At 37.9% G+C, this 13827-nt stretch overlaps 1 protein-coding gene across 3 annotated transcripts in view; it reads left to right on the top strand.

Annotated features, from left to right (window-relative positions):
* The window catches only part of MAP3K5 (mitogen-activated protein kinase kinase kinase 5), a 101033-nt gene that overhangs the window by 77602 nt on the left and 9604 nt on the right, over positions 1 to 13827 (top strand). For all 3 annotated transcript variants that reach the window (XM_050709533.1, XM_035538384.2, XM_050709534.1), the window contains 9 exons: positions 2183 to 2310; positions 3074 to 3210; positions 3813 to 3918; positions 4869 to 5026; positions 5506 to 5683; positions 6758 to 6778; positions 7908 to 8085; positions 8181 to 8349; positions 11028 to 11213. In XM_050709533.1, coding sequence (XP_050565490.1) covers positions 2183 to 2310; positions 3074 to 3210; positions 3813 to 3918; positions 4869 to 5026; positions 5506 to 5683; positions 6758 to 6778; positions 7908 to 8085; positions 8181 to 8349; positions 11028 to 11213 — 1261 coding nt within the window. The remainder of the gene's footprint in view (positions 1 to 2182; positions 2311 to 3073; positions 3211 to 3812; positions 3919 to 4868; positions 5027 to 5505; positions 5684 to 6757; positions 6779 to 7907; positions 8086 to 8180; positions 8350 to 11027; positions 11214 to 13827) is intronic.

Raw genomic sequence — 13827 nt, 5'->3', positions numbered from 1 at the left:
TGAGTCCAAAGGAGGGCTGCAAAGATGATCCCAGGGCTGGAGCACCTCTCATATGAAGAGGAGGGGCAGGCTGAGGGAGCTGGGGTTCTTCATCCTGGAGAAGAAAAGGCTCCAGGAAGACCTCATTGGGGCCTTCCAGTACCTAAAGGGGGGCCTACAGGAAAGCTGGGGAGGGACTCTTTGTCAGGGAGTGTGGTGATAAGACAACGAGTAATGGCTGTAGATAGAGATTAGGTATAAGGCGGAAATTCTTCACTGTGAGGGTGGTGAGGTCCTGACACAGGCTGCCCAGAGAAGCTGTGGATGCCCCATCCCTGGAGGTGTTCGAGGCCAGGCTGGATGTGGCTTTGGGCAACCTGGTCTGGTGGGAGGTGTCCGTGCCTATGGCAGGGGGGGTGGAATTATATGGTCTTTAAGGTCCCTTCCAGCCTAAATAATTCTAAGATTCTGTGATTCCAAGAAATCCTCCATCTTTCTGGAGAATTTTATTTGCTTAATTATGTAAGTTACTCAAGACTAAATGAACTGTGTAGTTTAACAACTCAGGGGGAAGAATTAATGCATGTTTCTGTTGCCACTCTGAATTACTATTAATTACTCTGATACAACTCAGAAATATAACCTCAGATGATTTTTGGATTTCTGAATGACAAACAGGGTAGTTAAAATCTTATTGTTGTGCAGAGGGGTGTGACAAAACTCAAATTATTTTTAGTACATGGACTGAGGGTTGCATGAGGGTCACACTTTCTTTAACGAAATACTTTTTGTTTTCTATGACATTCATATTCCAGAGGCATTTTGAGATGACCCACTTTTTTTTGCCCTCTACTTCTTAAAATTCAGCCTCCGTTTGTAGCTTGATGCTGTTGTTAGGGTGAACTGGTAACTACTTGCTCCAAAAGAGTGGAGCTCACAGGTGCTTTTACCCCAAGAACTTGGATTGCATTCCTGGCATTGGCACTTTACTAGCTCCAGGAAGAACTAAATCCTAGACTTGAAGCAGCAGAAAACCATCTCTTGACCCCTAATTTCCCCAGCACAAATATGAATAAATGAAAGTGTTGTTGCCAGTTTGTTAGGAGGCCAGAACGTCACCAGTATTGACTCAAAATCTGTGCTGAGAGCAACCTGTTGAGGGTGAAAAGGAATGGGGGGGAAGAATGTTCCTTCTGGTCGCAGTTAGCTGCAAGGTTGAGATTGTGGTTTAATTTAGTACTCCCACAGTATAAGCACCTGAACATGTCCTCACATGCTCAACACTCTGCAGCTACTTGTTGAACTGAGCGGAGAGGTCTGTGTCCAACATCTATCTCAGCTATCCTGAAAGTATGACTACAGACATTAGTATTTTGTTGGAAGTAGCCACCAGACTCTGAATGTATTACCTAAATTTTGACAGACAAAACACAGGATCTGGCAGCTAACCTGCCAGGGTGTGTGCGACTCACCTGTGGGTGGGAGAAGAGTGTTAGAGCTGGCTCAGGGGAGCACGTCAGCTTCTGAGGTAGGGTTCTGGTGCTGTTCCACACCGGAAGGGTCTGGACTTCAGAAACGTTGACAAAAAAGACTGCAGAAAAAGCTTACCTCTCTGAAAAAGACTTGATCTTTGACTAAACTAAATTTGAAATTATTCTGATGAGTTCTTCTGAATTCTTCTCCATGAAAAGACTCCTGATTTCTTACTTTGATAGCAATCCACTCTTGCTTTCAGATAAGACTCCTTCTTTATTAGTAGAAACTTAAATGGCGATTTGTTTTAATTATTGAGCTGATCTTAATTATACATTTACTCAATTGTTTACTAGTTCACTTTGGCACTAGTCTAAATACAACCATTTGCCCAACTGTTTATTCTCTTTGTGTTGAGCTGGATTGTAGTTCCTTTTCCACATATCATTTTGCCTAGGCTGTCTATATAAATAAATGTACATTTATCACATTTTGTGTGTGTACAATATTACATATAATTTTGTATGTTGTGTATATTCATATGTGAATGGTTTCTTAGTATGTGGTGGTTATAACCACTGATGTTAAATGTGTCTAACAGATCATATTGTATTACTGTATGCAGTACTTCAGTGTAAATGTTTCATGGGACCTGAAATAAAACTTTACCACAGTAAACTCAAAACTTTATTCCTGAAGCTCAGTATTGCATAAATTCTTTTCTTGACAGATACTCCCAACCTCTGCATGAAGAAATAGCTTTGCATAAACATCTCAAACATAAGAACATTGTCCAGTATTTAGGATCTCTTAGTGAGGATGGTTTCATTAAGATATTCATGGAGCAGGTGCCCGGTGGTAAGTAGTGGTCAAGACTGGTTTGGTGATTATTTTTTCTTAACATCTTAAAAATATAAGACCTATAGCACTGCAGAGTGATGTATTTCATGAAAAAAAAATCTTTAATATGTCTTTCTTAAATTCATGGAAAAAACTGTAAGGGTTTTCCAAGTGCTTGATCAGGATTTAGACAAGATGTGCTACAGATACAGCTCAGATTGTTGTTGTGGCAGGTGATTGGTGACCATCCTACTAGAAAGACTGCAGCTAGTCTCCGATGACTGAGCCCTTCTCAAGTACCTAACACAAGGGAATCATGACTGGCAATTGTTTCTGTTTGAGACCAAAGAAGTTACACCAGCCAGACATAATGAAAATCCCACTTATGGGGTTTAGCTTCTTGAGATGCTGTGGATTTGGTTTATGTACAGAAGTGTGCATATGTATACCCACCCTTTTTTACTCTTTCACAACATTCTTCTTGGACAACTTCTCTCCAGGCATAACAGAGATGAGCACATTGACTAAAAAGTTTCTGATCTGCTTGCTTGAGAGAATATATCTGCTGCAGCCAAGGCCAGTGGAGATACTTAGACTCTTTTTAATTAGTCAGGAATTTGATGATGCAAGAAAGTATTTCCAAGAGAGGGCCTTTCATTGTACAAGAAGTACCTACACTTGGTTTGGGATTGTTGGTTGTTGTTACTTTGCTTATCCTTTGGGAGAGGAGGTAGAATTTAATTTGGTTTTACTCTCATTTTTTTCCTCTCCAAAATTATAGGCAGTCTTTCTGCTCTTCTACGATCAAAATGGGGACCATTAAAAAATAATGAGCAGACAATTGGCTTTTACACCAAGCAGATTCTTGAAGGATTAAAATACCTCCATGATAATCAAATAGTGCATCGAGACATAAAGGTGAGAAATTGTGGAGATTAAGCCTGGTGTTATGTAACTGCATAACCCGTTTGTTTGTTCTGTAACTTAAACTTTCTTCTGGAAGCTATTCATTGTCACAGACTTTCTGCTATTCTGAAGTGTACATTAGATAAGTGAGCCATTGTAACCTGAATACACTAACAAAATATTTTTTAAGAAAAAAATTACATATAGCCACATCAGATGTGGTAAAGTGGATGGATATTTTTTACTTACGTTTTCAATGATGTGATCAAGCTTTCATAAAAATGTATCAGGAGTGAAGAAGGCTGTGGGTGGGATATGAACAGTTTCTTTTCCAATAAGATTCTAGACTTTAAAAGTTCCTTTTTTTTTAAAGATGTGTTTCTCTGTCTTGGTCTTTAAACTAAAATTCTTGTAGATGGAGAAGTTCACTTTGAGATTAAATTTCTGATAATGGGATTACGTAAGGTGGGAATGCTATTGATTTCTTTTTCTTGTTCATGCTAAAGAGCCTTAGGAAGTAATTCTTACTTACAAAAGGGTGTATTCTAGATACAAGTAATGCAAGTGGGACAAATAGCAGAGAAAAATAATTCTCTGAATGTTCTGTTCCTTAGGGTGATAACGTGCTGATCAACACATACAGTGGAGTGTTAAAGATTTCGGACTTTGGAACTTCAAAGAGACTTGCAGGAATCAACCCGTGTACTGAAACCTTCACTGGTATGTTCTCAGAGGAGATTCTTTCCTTACTCCAACTTCCAGTATAGGGTCATATTTCATAGCTGCCTAACTTCTATTGACTTCAAATCAATGTAAAAAGTCAATGGAAGAGTGAATGCTGCATAGTTTAAGAGCAAGTATACCTAAATCAGCTTAAAGACACAAAGACAATGCTGCTTTGGAAGTTGCATTTGAGAAAAAAAAAAAATCCCTCCACAGCAGAAGAGCACTGTCTTTCCTATGTCATGTTTGAGTCTGCCTCTTCTATATAAATGGCTTTTTCATTGTGCTGACCTGAAGCTAGCTCTTTTTTCTTTCATGACTGGTTTGGGCATCCTGGCATCATCTACAAAACTTGTCATTAACTTAATTCTCATTCTGCTTGATAATTTGATTTGGATGTTAAACCACGAAATCGCACAGTGGCACTATATTAAATAATTACTCAAAATGAGAAGTGACCGTTATTTTAACTCCTTTCTCTGTTCAACTTCTGTTCAAATAGAACAGAATGCTTTATCAGGATGATTCCCATCAGAAAAGAAGCCTTAATATCATCCACTATTTTAGGTTCAGGTTTCACTTCATTTTCCACTCTGAATGCAATTCAGATTAATCTTCCTTATTTTCATCTTAATCCATATAACACAGTAAATAAAAATTACATCTAATCCAATGGTCATTGAAACCTCTAGTAATTGTCATGGTCACTGAAGAGATACAAGATCAGTACATGATATCAGATGCTTTTAGCATAAGTAACATTTTGAATAGTATTTTGAGATTGTTTAATGCACGAGGAAACTTCTAATTTTTTATTTTGAATAATAGTGTTTTTGTTAACTCTCCTGATATCATTCACTTCCCGCTTATTTTGTTTGTCTTGTTATTTAGCTATCTATTGCATCTTTCATGTGTGTAAATAACAATGATGGCTGTGTTTTAAACAGGTACCCTTCAGTATATGGCACCAGAAATCATTGACAAAGGGCCCCGTGGCTATGGGAAAGCTGCAGACATCTGGTCTTTGGGATGCACAATCATTGAGATGGCTACAGGAAAACCCCCATTTTATGAACTGGGAGAACCACAAGCAGCTATGTTTAAGGTCAGCCATCTTCCTTGTACAACTCAGACCGGTACTTGTAAACACAGGAAATCTTGTGACTGTTTTGGAAAAGCTAGAATTATAAGGGAAAGATGATAAAGGAAATGCTTCACTAATGAGGATGTTAAGAAGAATGAGCTGATTCAATTGAGTGGGAGTGCTGTGTGTATTTGAAGAGAGTAATGGAGCAGTAACAGCTATTCACTAGCATTTTTTCTTCTTTAAAAAAAAAGGCAAAGAAAAGCAGTTCTGACTTCTCCACTTTGTGAGAGCCTCTCTTTACAATTGTATTTTTTAATTTGATCGAATAATTACACAGTTGGCAATAATTTTGTTCTTTGCATTAATGAACTAGTTATAGAAAGGTAATATCGAAACATGGTAACAATATACTACATCTGGTATCTAAATGTTTTTTGCTATTTAGCATTTGAGAAAAGAACAGTGCAGAACGTTGTTTTTTTTCCCCTTTGTCTCAGGTGGGAATGTTTAAAATACACCCAGAGATTCCTGAATCCATGTCTGCAGAAGCCAAGGCTTTCATATTGCGTTGCTTTGAACCAGATCCTGATAAACGAGCTTTTGCTCATGAACTACTTGTAGATGAATTCTTGAAGGTTTCAAGCAAAAAAAGAAAGTCCCCGTCAAAACTCTCAGGTAACTGTTGCTAAACAACTCACTCTGGAATTTCTCTCTTAAAAATCATCAGTTTCAGGAAACAATATCTTTTAGTCTTTAAGACGAAGACTGTAGATCCCCGTCCCAGATGAATGTTCAGTTGTAGTCTTTTGTTCCAGTGGCTTTCTGTAGAAAGACTGGTTGTAACACAATTCTGCTAGCAAGTTGTCACTGAGGTGATTATATAAATATTTATATTAAGGTTTAGAATAGTATAGAATAGTTTCATTTGGAAGGGACCTACAAAGATAGTCCAGTTGTCAGACTTTTTTGGGCTGATCCGAAGTATATCGTTAAGAGGCATTTGGATGATGCTCTTAAACACAGACAGGCACAGGGCATCGACCACCTCTATAGGAAGCCTGTTCCAGTGTCTGACTACCCCCTTGGTAAAGAAGTGTTTAATAATGTCTAGTCTGAACCTCCTCTGATGCAGATTTGAGCTGTTGCCATGCATCCTGTTACTAGAAACCAGGAAGAAAAGATTAGCATCTCCTTCTCTACTACCCCCAAAAGTCTTTCTCTGTCTCTTTGTTTTTTTCAGATGTGTATATGTTTCCATTCAAATAATGTTTGTACAGAGTGCATTTTGTATAAGGTAGTAACGTGATATTGAGCATTGAAAGCTTTTTACATGAATGAAATAATGCTTGTCCCATAGCAAACTGCATTATTTCCCCCCCACACACACACACTCACATGTTCCCTGCAATGCTTTTAAATTATGTAACGTAACTGAAGTTTTGAGAGTATGAATGACATATTTTATGTGCATATATTAAATATACATTATGCATAATTTTAGCATGATACCTTCAAGGAGAAAATACTAGGTAAAGGAGATAACATTGAATGATAGCTTTTAGCTTCTATTTTACAGATTCAATTTAATTTTAAATGGCAATAAATCTTATTTAAAATAAGAATTTGCACAGAGGAGAGTCCAGATGGTCCATAAAAATGAGAAGGGAGTTATTCTTTAGATTATGCTTATTTCCTCAGTTAATTTCAGCACAATTAACTTCATTTTTTTTCTTTGCTTGTGTCCCACAGTTCTCTCAGCTAACACAAATGGTGAGTTTTAACATACTTTTCTATAAAAACATAACTGTGTAGACTCTGTGGTTATCACTTACTGGTATAGTTTGCCACACCAAATTCTTGCAAAGAGAAGTGGGCATAATTATAAAAATAAATGATGTTTCTTAGGAAGCTCTAATTCATTGTACAAATTTTAATGAATAAAAAAAATATTTGTAACGCTACCTTGGCTTAATTGTCTATACGGGTGGGTAAAACAGGCTTGAAGAGCTGAATTGTTGTTATGGGGCCAATTTAGTGGAACTCCGAACAGGGAACCAAATGGCTGTTGTGTTGTAGCAATAGAGCCAAACTCTATGGAGAAAGGTAACAGATTTTTATTAGGTTAAATTTGTATAATGGTGTGAGGGGGGTGGTGTAGAAGCAGAATTTGTTTGGGACCCCATGTCAAGCCTGACTGACATCCCTTTTCAGGAAATAATCCGGTGGTGGGGAGGGGAGAGGGAAAAAAGTTGCCTTCTTGCTTAATAGAAGTATGTTTTGAAATGTGGACGTATGAAAGAGGTATTGATAGTTTCTTGCAACAGTAGTTGTATGTACTCTTGATTAATAAAAAAAAAAAAAAAGCCCCACCTCTTAACATTCATGTTTATTATGAATCAAAGCCTATGAACTAATTAAATTTAGTTCAAAATAATAAATAATCTGATACATAAATAAATGTAACAAGATATTTCTCTATTTTATATTAAAATGCTTTTTATATTGTAATAGATAAATAAATTCTATATATAGACATTTAAAAACTAAATTATTGGAATGTGCATGCATGACTTACCCTATAGAAACATTTTGTTACTGCTCAGAATGCATGCTGATAATGTGTGATGCGCATTCACTTCAGTGTTGAAGTTCTGGAAGTAAGCATGCAAAGAGCCCAAGATTTCCAATATCTGAAGAACCTTTTCAATAAAAGCATACCTGAAGGATAACTCTATTCCAGAAGGACAAACATCAGGAGCTTTTTGTTCATTTTATTTTTAATATTTTGTCTGTGTGGGGAAAGATAGTCAGAATTTCTGTGTCGTCTGAATGAATAACCTTTTTGTTTCAGAACTGTGTTGGTGCTATATAATTCTACTTTCTGAATATTCTTAAATAGAGTATCTTCGAAGTATATCCTTACCTGTTCCTGTTCTGGTGGAAGATACAAGTAGCAGCAGTGAATATGGTTCGGTCTCACCTGATACAGAATTAAAAATTGATCCATTCTCTTTCAAAACAAGAGCTAAATCCTGTGGAGAAAAAGATGGGAAGGGAATCCGGTCCCTTTTTCTGAGGTAAAGAGCTATCTGACATTTGTGTCAGTAGATCAGGAACATGTGCATTAGGGTTGTTTTTTAAAGTTTCTTTTCACTGAGCGTCTTTCATTCAGCATCCCAGATGAAAATTTTGAGGATCACAGTGCACCTCCTTCACCTGAAGAGAAAGATTCTGGGTTTTTCATGCTGAAGAAGGATAGTGAAAGGAGAGCCACCCTTCACAGGATATTAACTGAGGACCAAGAGAAGGTGGTGAGGAACTTGATGGAAGCTTTGGCTCAGGTAAAGTAATTTCAAAAGGCAACAAAAAAAATAATGTGGAATTTAAAGACTTATCTACGATTACCTGGAAGTTTTGAATTTACACACAGTAAAGCAATCAAAAAATATCACTTGATTAAACTAGAAAATATATGCAATATAAGCTTTCACAGTTTATTGTTTTATTGGGGCTAATAAAAATAGGTTCTAAAATTATGTTTATGCAGCGTTAGATATGCATTTTATCTTCTTAGTACCAACTATGTGAACACCTGGATACTAATGCTGGCTGGACAATGGCAAACATGATTTCATGATATTGTTTTGCTAGTGTATCAGCTGAGGACTTCAGATCAACTCATGTAGTGTATATCATCCCCAGGAGGTTGAGCTTCTTGTAGAGTTCCATCTTCTGAGTGACTGGTTTGATGCAGAGAGGGTTAGGTCTTTTGGCCTGCTCTGGCCTTAAGTTAGGTTACTGCATAGAAAAGAGTAGTGTGACTGGTAAACCCTTGCCTTCCAGCCAACAGCCACAGAAGGGGAGAGACAGGACTAGGTAGAAAATAAACTGCCACTCTTCCTCACAGCAGCTGGGAGCCACATATGGAGGGGAGGGAAGATGGAGTAATAGTGGGAGTTACAGCAGAATGACCTTTTGGTGCTCCTTTGTGGGGATGATTCATTATGATGTATCAATTCAGGATGACACTGAATAAATTACAGGTCATCCCCACGCTGCTTAATGTTGCAACCCTGAAATTGGATGACATGATTTTTTTGTTCTTGTTTGTAACGCGTGTTAGTAGGTAATTGACTCACTTGATTCTCAAGCCTGAGTATTGCTGGTCTGAAACATATTTGTGTGAAACGTGGCAAATCAGCTTCTAAAGATAGTACTGTTTGAGAAACTGATGGAACCAGTACAATTCTTATGCATGGACCACAGCTCAAGTAACTGGAAATTGCTGCCATACCAAGTAATAATTAAAAAAAAAAGGCTTCTAATTCTTGGAAAAACACAATTTTCCTGATAACTATAGGAAGTGTTAAAATAGAAGGCAACAAGAGATATGCCAGTGATCTGTGCTTTGCAAGAGTGCTGCTATAACAGACAGTTGTTAGCCACAGTTTTGTTCCTTGTCAGAGTAGAAAACTTGCTCAAACCACTTGAAAGTGGTGGTAACTGCAGTTAAGGGGAAGTTGAGGTGTCCACCTGTTATGCCCTGCTTAAATGCCAGAAAGTACCAATAGATAGAAGCCTGACTTGCTTGTTGGGCCTCATCAGGGTTTGGGCTTTCTTAGTACTGTTCCTGTCATAAGGACTTTTCATAAGACCAATTTCAACAAAGTGGTCATTGTGGGTGTGGGCTAGGGAGGAGAATGACCCTCCCCAGAATAGACCTCTGTTCCCTGTTAGGGTGCCATACTGGTTACCCTGTTCCCAGCATGCATTTGATGGACTTGGAATCTGTTCTGTGTCCACCTCTCTGCCCTAATGGCTGCTTAATTATTTACAGGAAAAGGAGATCAGATACTGTAGGACAGAAAGAGGGATCAACTTCAGTATAGACTGTAGTCAGGTGAATTCTTCAAATAAAACAGATCAAGATCAGAAGGTAGAATTTTTATCTCAGAGGTGCTTTAGTTGTGAGCTTCCCTCTTCCCCCTCTCACACCCTCCAACAAACAAATGATCTTGGTTTCATCCAGATCAGAATTAATTAACCAGTCAAAAACTGAACATCATTGGCAAACAGAGTTCTTGATGCCTAGCCAGCTGTAACATTATGGCATAAAACTGGCAAATACAAGAGAACCAAACACAGCGTGTCCTTCTGTTACGGAAATTGATATTAGATATCTTCAGTCTCTGTAAATACTTAACTTCCCTCAGAAAAAAAAAAAGTATTTTAATATTGCATGTTGAACATTTAGTATGGTTTTCTATCTCTGATTTGATTTTGAAATTTGGAATTAAAATTTATGTACAGTTGGCATAACTTTAGAGAGTAAACAGTCTTTCACTTCCTAGTTACTCATGCTGGTTATTCTAATGAAAGCTTTTGAGCTTTTTGCTGCTTCTGTGGCTCATGCAAAAACGCAGGAGCTTTAAAGATAGGCTTGAGTATTGGTAATAGAGAAGGATGAGATTTGTAGACCTGCTTTAATAATAGGTGAGTGTGAAAGTTCCATTACAGGGAAATCATGTAGGAAAGAATTAGTCTCTTTCAGAGCCTTCTTCCATAACCTTGACTAATTCCTTTTAAATGTTACAGTGGGACTTTGCATGTTGTCTTTCAGAGGCACTCTGAAAACAGTCACTTCAAAGTATTTGTTTTTTTTTTTTTTTTGCAATTCAGAGTGGTCTGTAATATCTAGTGCACAGTATATTCATTCATATCTTTTTGCTCCTGTACAATCAGACATATATAGTGTGTGTGTATACTTCAGCAACTACTGTAAAATAAAGTCAGCTTTTTTTGCTAGTCAAATAATCTGCATTAGCAGGAAGCTCAGTGGTAGAGCTGTAGTTACACAGCCACTGTAACCTAGCCTGCAGTTGCGCTTTGCCTTAACCATAGCAGTAGGGTTTCTGAAAATTTGTATTGCCAGCTGACATTATTGTTTAAGGACCTCTGGGTGTACATTTCAAAAGATGGCTATCAAAACTGTTTTGTTTCCTCTCTCTTCCTCTACCAGGGAGCCGAAGAGCCCAAGCTAAAATGGGAACACATTATGACGCTCGTTTCCAGCCTCAGAGAGTTTGTACGGTCCACTGATCGTAAAATCATCGCAACCACTCTTTCAAAACTGAAACTGGAGTTAGACTTTGACAGCCATGGTATCAGTCAAGTGCAACTTGTGTTGTTCGGTTTTCAAGATGCTGTAAGTTGTCATTTTTAGTAAATACTTAATGCAAGAAAACTGCAAAAACCTAGAAACCAGAAGCAAACAAAATTTCCTCCAGAGATACTGAAACAATAACATTTGAGAACTTTGAACTTGTAATAATGAAACAACAATAACAAAAAAAACAGCCCACAACCAGGGTTTGGTTTGTTTGCCACGTGATCCTTTGGCAGGATGCAAACCCTGAACACGGTTGTTGAGATTTTGTTGATTAAGAATCTTCATTCAGCACTGTTGCATAAACTTTGTAATAATAAAAGCAGGAAAAAAAAATCTTTTTTGGAAGTATTTCTGATAACTAAGATAAACACTGATAGTCAGGCTTGCCCTACATAAATGAGATCTCTTGAACTTGACTTCTTTTATGAAACTAATGCATTAAACCACTCCATAGCCTCAAGTAATAGTCTGTCTACATTATAATGTATTATATTCTTATTCTAGAATTTTTGGTTACCAAAATTCTTACAAATTAGACCTTTTCATTTTAATGTATAATAAGTGGGATAAGAAAGAAGAAAAACAGGATACCTTTGTGTAAGCAATTAATGTAATTTTTGATATCCCACAGTGAGCAGCAACCAAATAGATACAGGAGTACCTTTTAAATAGCTAGTTTACCAAAAGCAAAGGTTCTTTTCTTGAGTTATCTGTTCAAATGTTAGTTCACAAAGAATTATGCTTAATGATTAAGATGAATAATTGACATGGGAGGATGTAGCTGTGCTGGACATCAATGTGTCCAGAGTGAAGTTCTGTAGTAAAAAAAAAAAAAAAAAAGAGATGACAGTCCAAGTAGGCATTTGAGGTAGATGATTTTTGTCAGCATTTTAACCTTGTGTACCATGAGTAGTAACAGAGCTGTCAGGAAGGATTGCACAGCATTTAATCTGTTTGTCGCATAGACTATACTTGACAAAGAAGTAGACTCTGCGTAACAAAACAAGCTAATATGTGAAATTAATCTGTAAGAGAGGTTTCCCCAAAGGAGAGATTTCTGAGCCTTCCCTTTGAGTACACTTCAGCTCTCCATTCTGTTTAGCTTCATATCAGTACTGCTTTGATGGTTGGAAGAAATAAACATGTACAAGGTCAAGAGACCAGCTGGGGGGTGGAAGAGTACAAATATCTGAGTTGGGTTTCTGACAGACATTGCTGTGCATCAGTTGTTTTGTGATAGCTGATAGAGTTCAAGCTCTTTTTTGATAAATATTTTACCCTCTTCTGTTAACTTAAAAACAGCAACTTAAAATGATTAAGTTACAAATTTACCTCCCCTTATTAGTATCTTGCCTATTATTTAGCTCAGATTAACTTACAGAAAGGTCAAAGAAAACTTGCTTTGTATGTGTCCTGCCTTAGTTTTTTTGACATACATTAGATTTTCATCATAGAATACTGAAATCCAGAGCTGCATTAAGACCTCAGATTATTGCACAGCCTGAGGATATTGCCAAGTCCCCCTTGTTCTTGGGACTTAGACTTTGTCACCCTGAGATTATTGCCCTGTTAATATTTAGGATATTCTCATCAGGGCAACCAAGAAAAGATACTTTCTGCTGTAGTCTGAATAGCTAAATCATGTTATTGTGAATTCTTGTCCTTGACAAAATTACATCATGTTTCCATTGTACTTAAATACGCTACAGTGAGCTAAACTTGTTTATGTGTTTGCAGGAGTCAGTATGGGGAGGTGCTAGCTGTTTGCACGCAGGAGTTGTGCTGCCTCAGAGGGCCATGGGCAAGCCTTTGGGGGCTTTAGGGAGCTTCTGTCCTCTCTGTCAGGCACAGGGCAGGCTCCCCTGGGCTGCTGACAGCTCTCCTGCACGGTGTCCAAGTGCCATCTAGTGGCCACTGGGAGCAGAACTGAGGAGGCCTAGGTACTGTGGTGCTTTGCCCCTTAAACCCACACCCAGTTGCTAGTGAGAAAACTTGTGGGTCAAGATAAAGACAGGCTTGGGGTGTAGGGTAGGAACTGAGGAAGAAAAACAAGTGATGCAAAAGCAATAGCTCGCTACCAGCTGACAGATGCCCAGCCAGTCACTGAGCAATGTCTCCTTTGGAAAAACTACATTAGCTTTTGTTGCTGAGCATGAGACCATATGATAGGGAGTACCCGTATGGCCAGCTGTCTTGCTGTGTCCTCTCCCAGCTACTTGTGCACCCCCAGCCTGCTTGCTGGTGGGGCAGAATGAGAAACGGAGAAGGCCTTGATGCTGTGCAAGCACTGTTCAACAGCAGATAAAACACTGGTGTGTTATCAGTCCTGTTTTGGTCACCAGTCCAAAACATAGCACCCTACAGGCTACTATGAAGAAAATTAACTCCATCCCAGCCAACCTGGTACAGCTACCTGCATAAATCTCTGGTTACTGAACACTGTTTCTTTAGGGCAGTGATAATATCATTAATAACATTAATTGCCTTCAGCAGACACGCAAGTTATCATATGTGCTACTTCAGTTTTCTTACAGAGAGGTTTTAACAACATGAAAGAAATAAATTAACTATTTTTTTCAGGAAGACTTAAGAATGAGCCATCTTCTTGATGCTTTTTTTTAAACAAGCTGTAGTTGCTACTGTTTTTTCA

Source organism: Cygnus atratus, chromosome 3, assembly GCF_013377495.2.
Source record: "Cygnus atratus isolate AKBS03 ecotype Queensland, Australia chromosome 3, CAtr_DNAZoo_HiC_assembly, whole genome shotgun sequence".
Taxonomy (NCBI): Eukaryota; Metazoa; Chordata; class Aves; order Anseriformes; family Anatidae; genus Cygnus; species Cygnus atratus.
The sequence above is the reverse complement of the archived record's forward strand: the minus strand, read 5'-3'. Positions and strand labels throughout refer to the sequence as shown.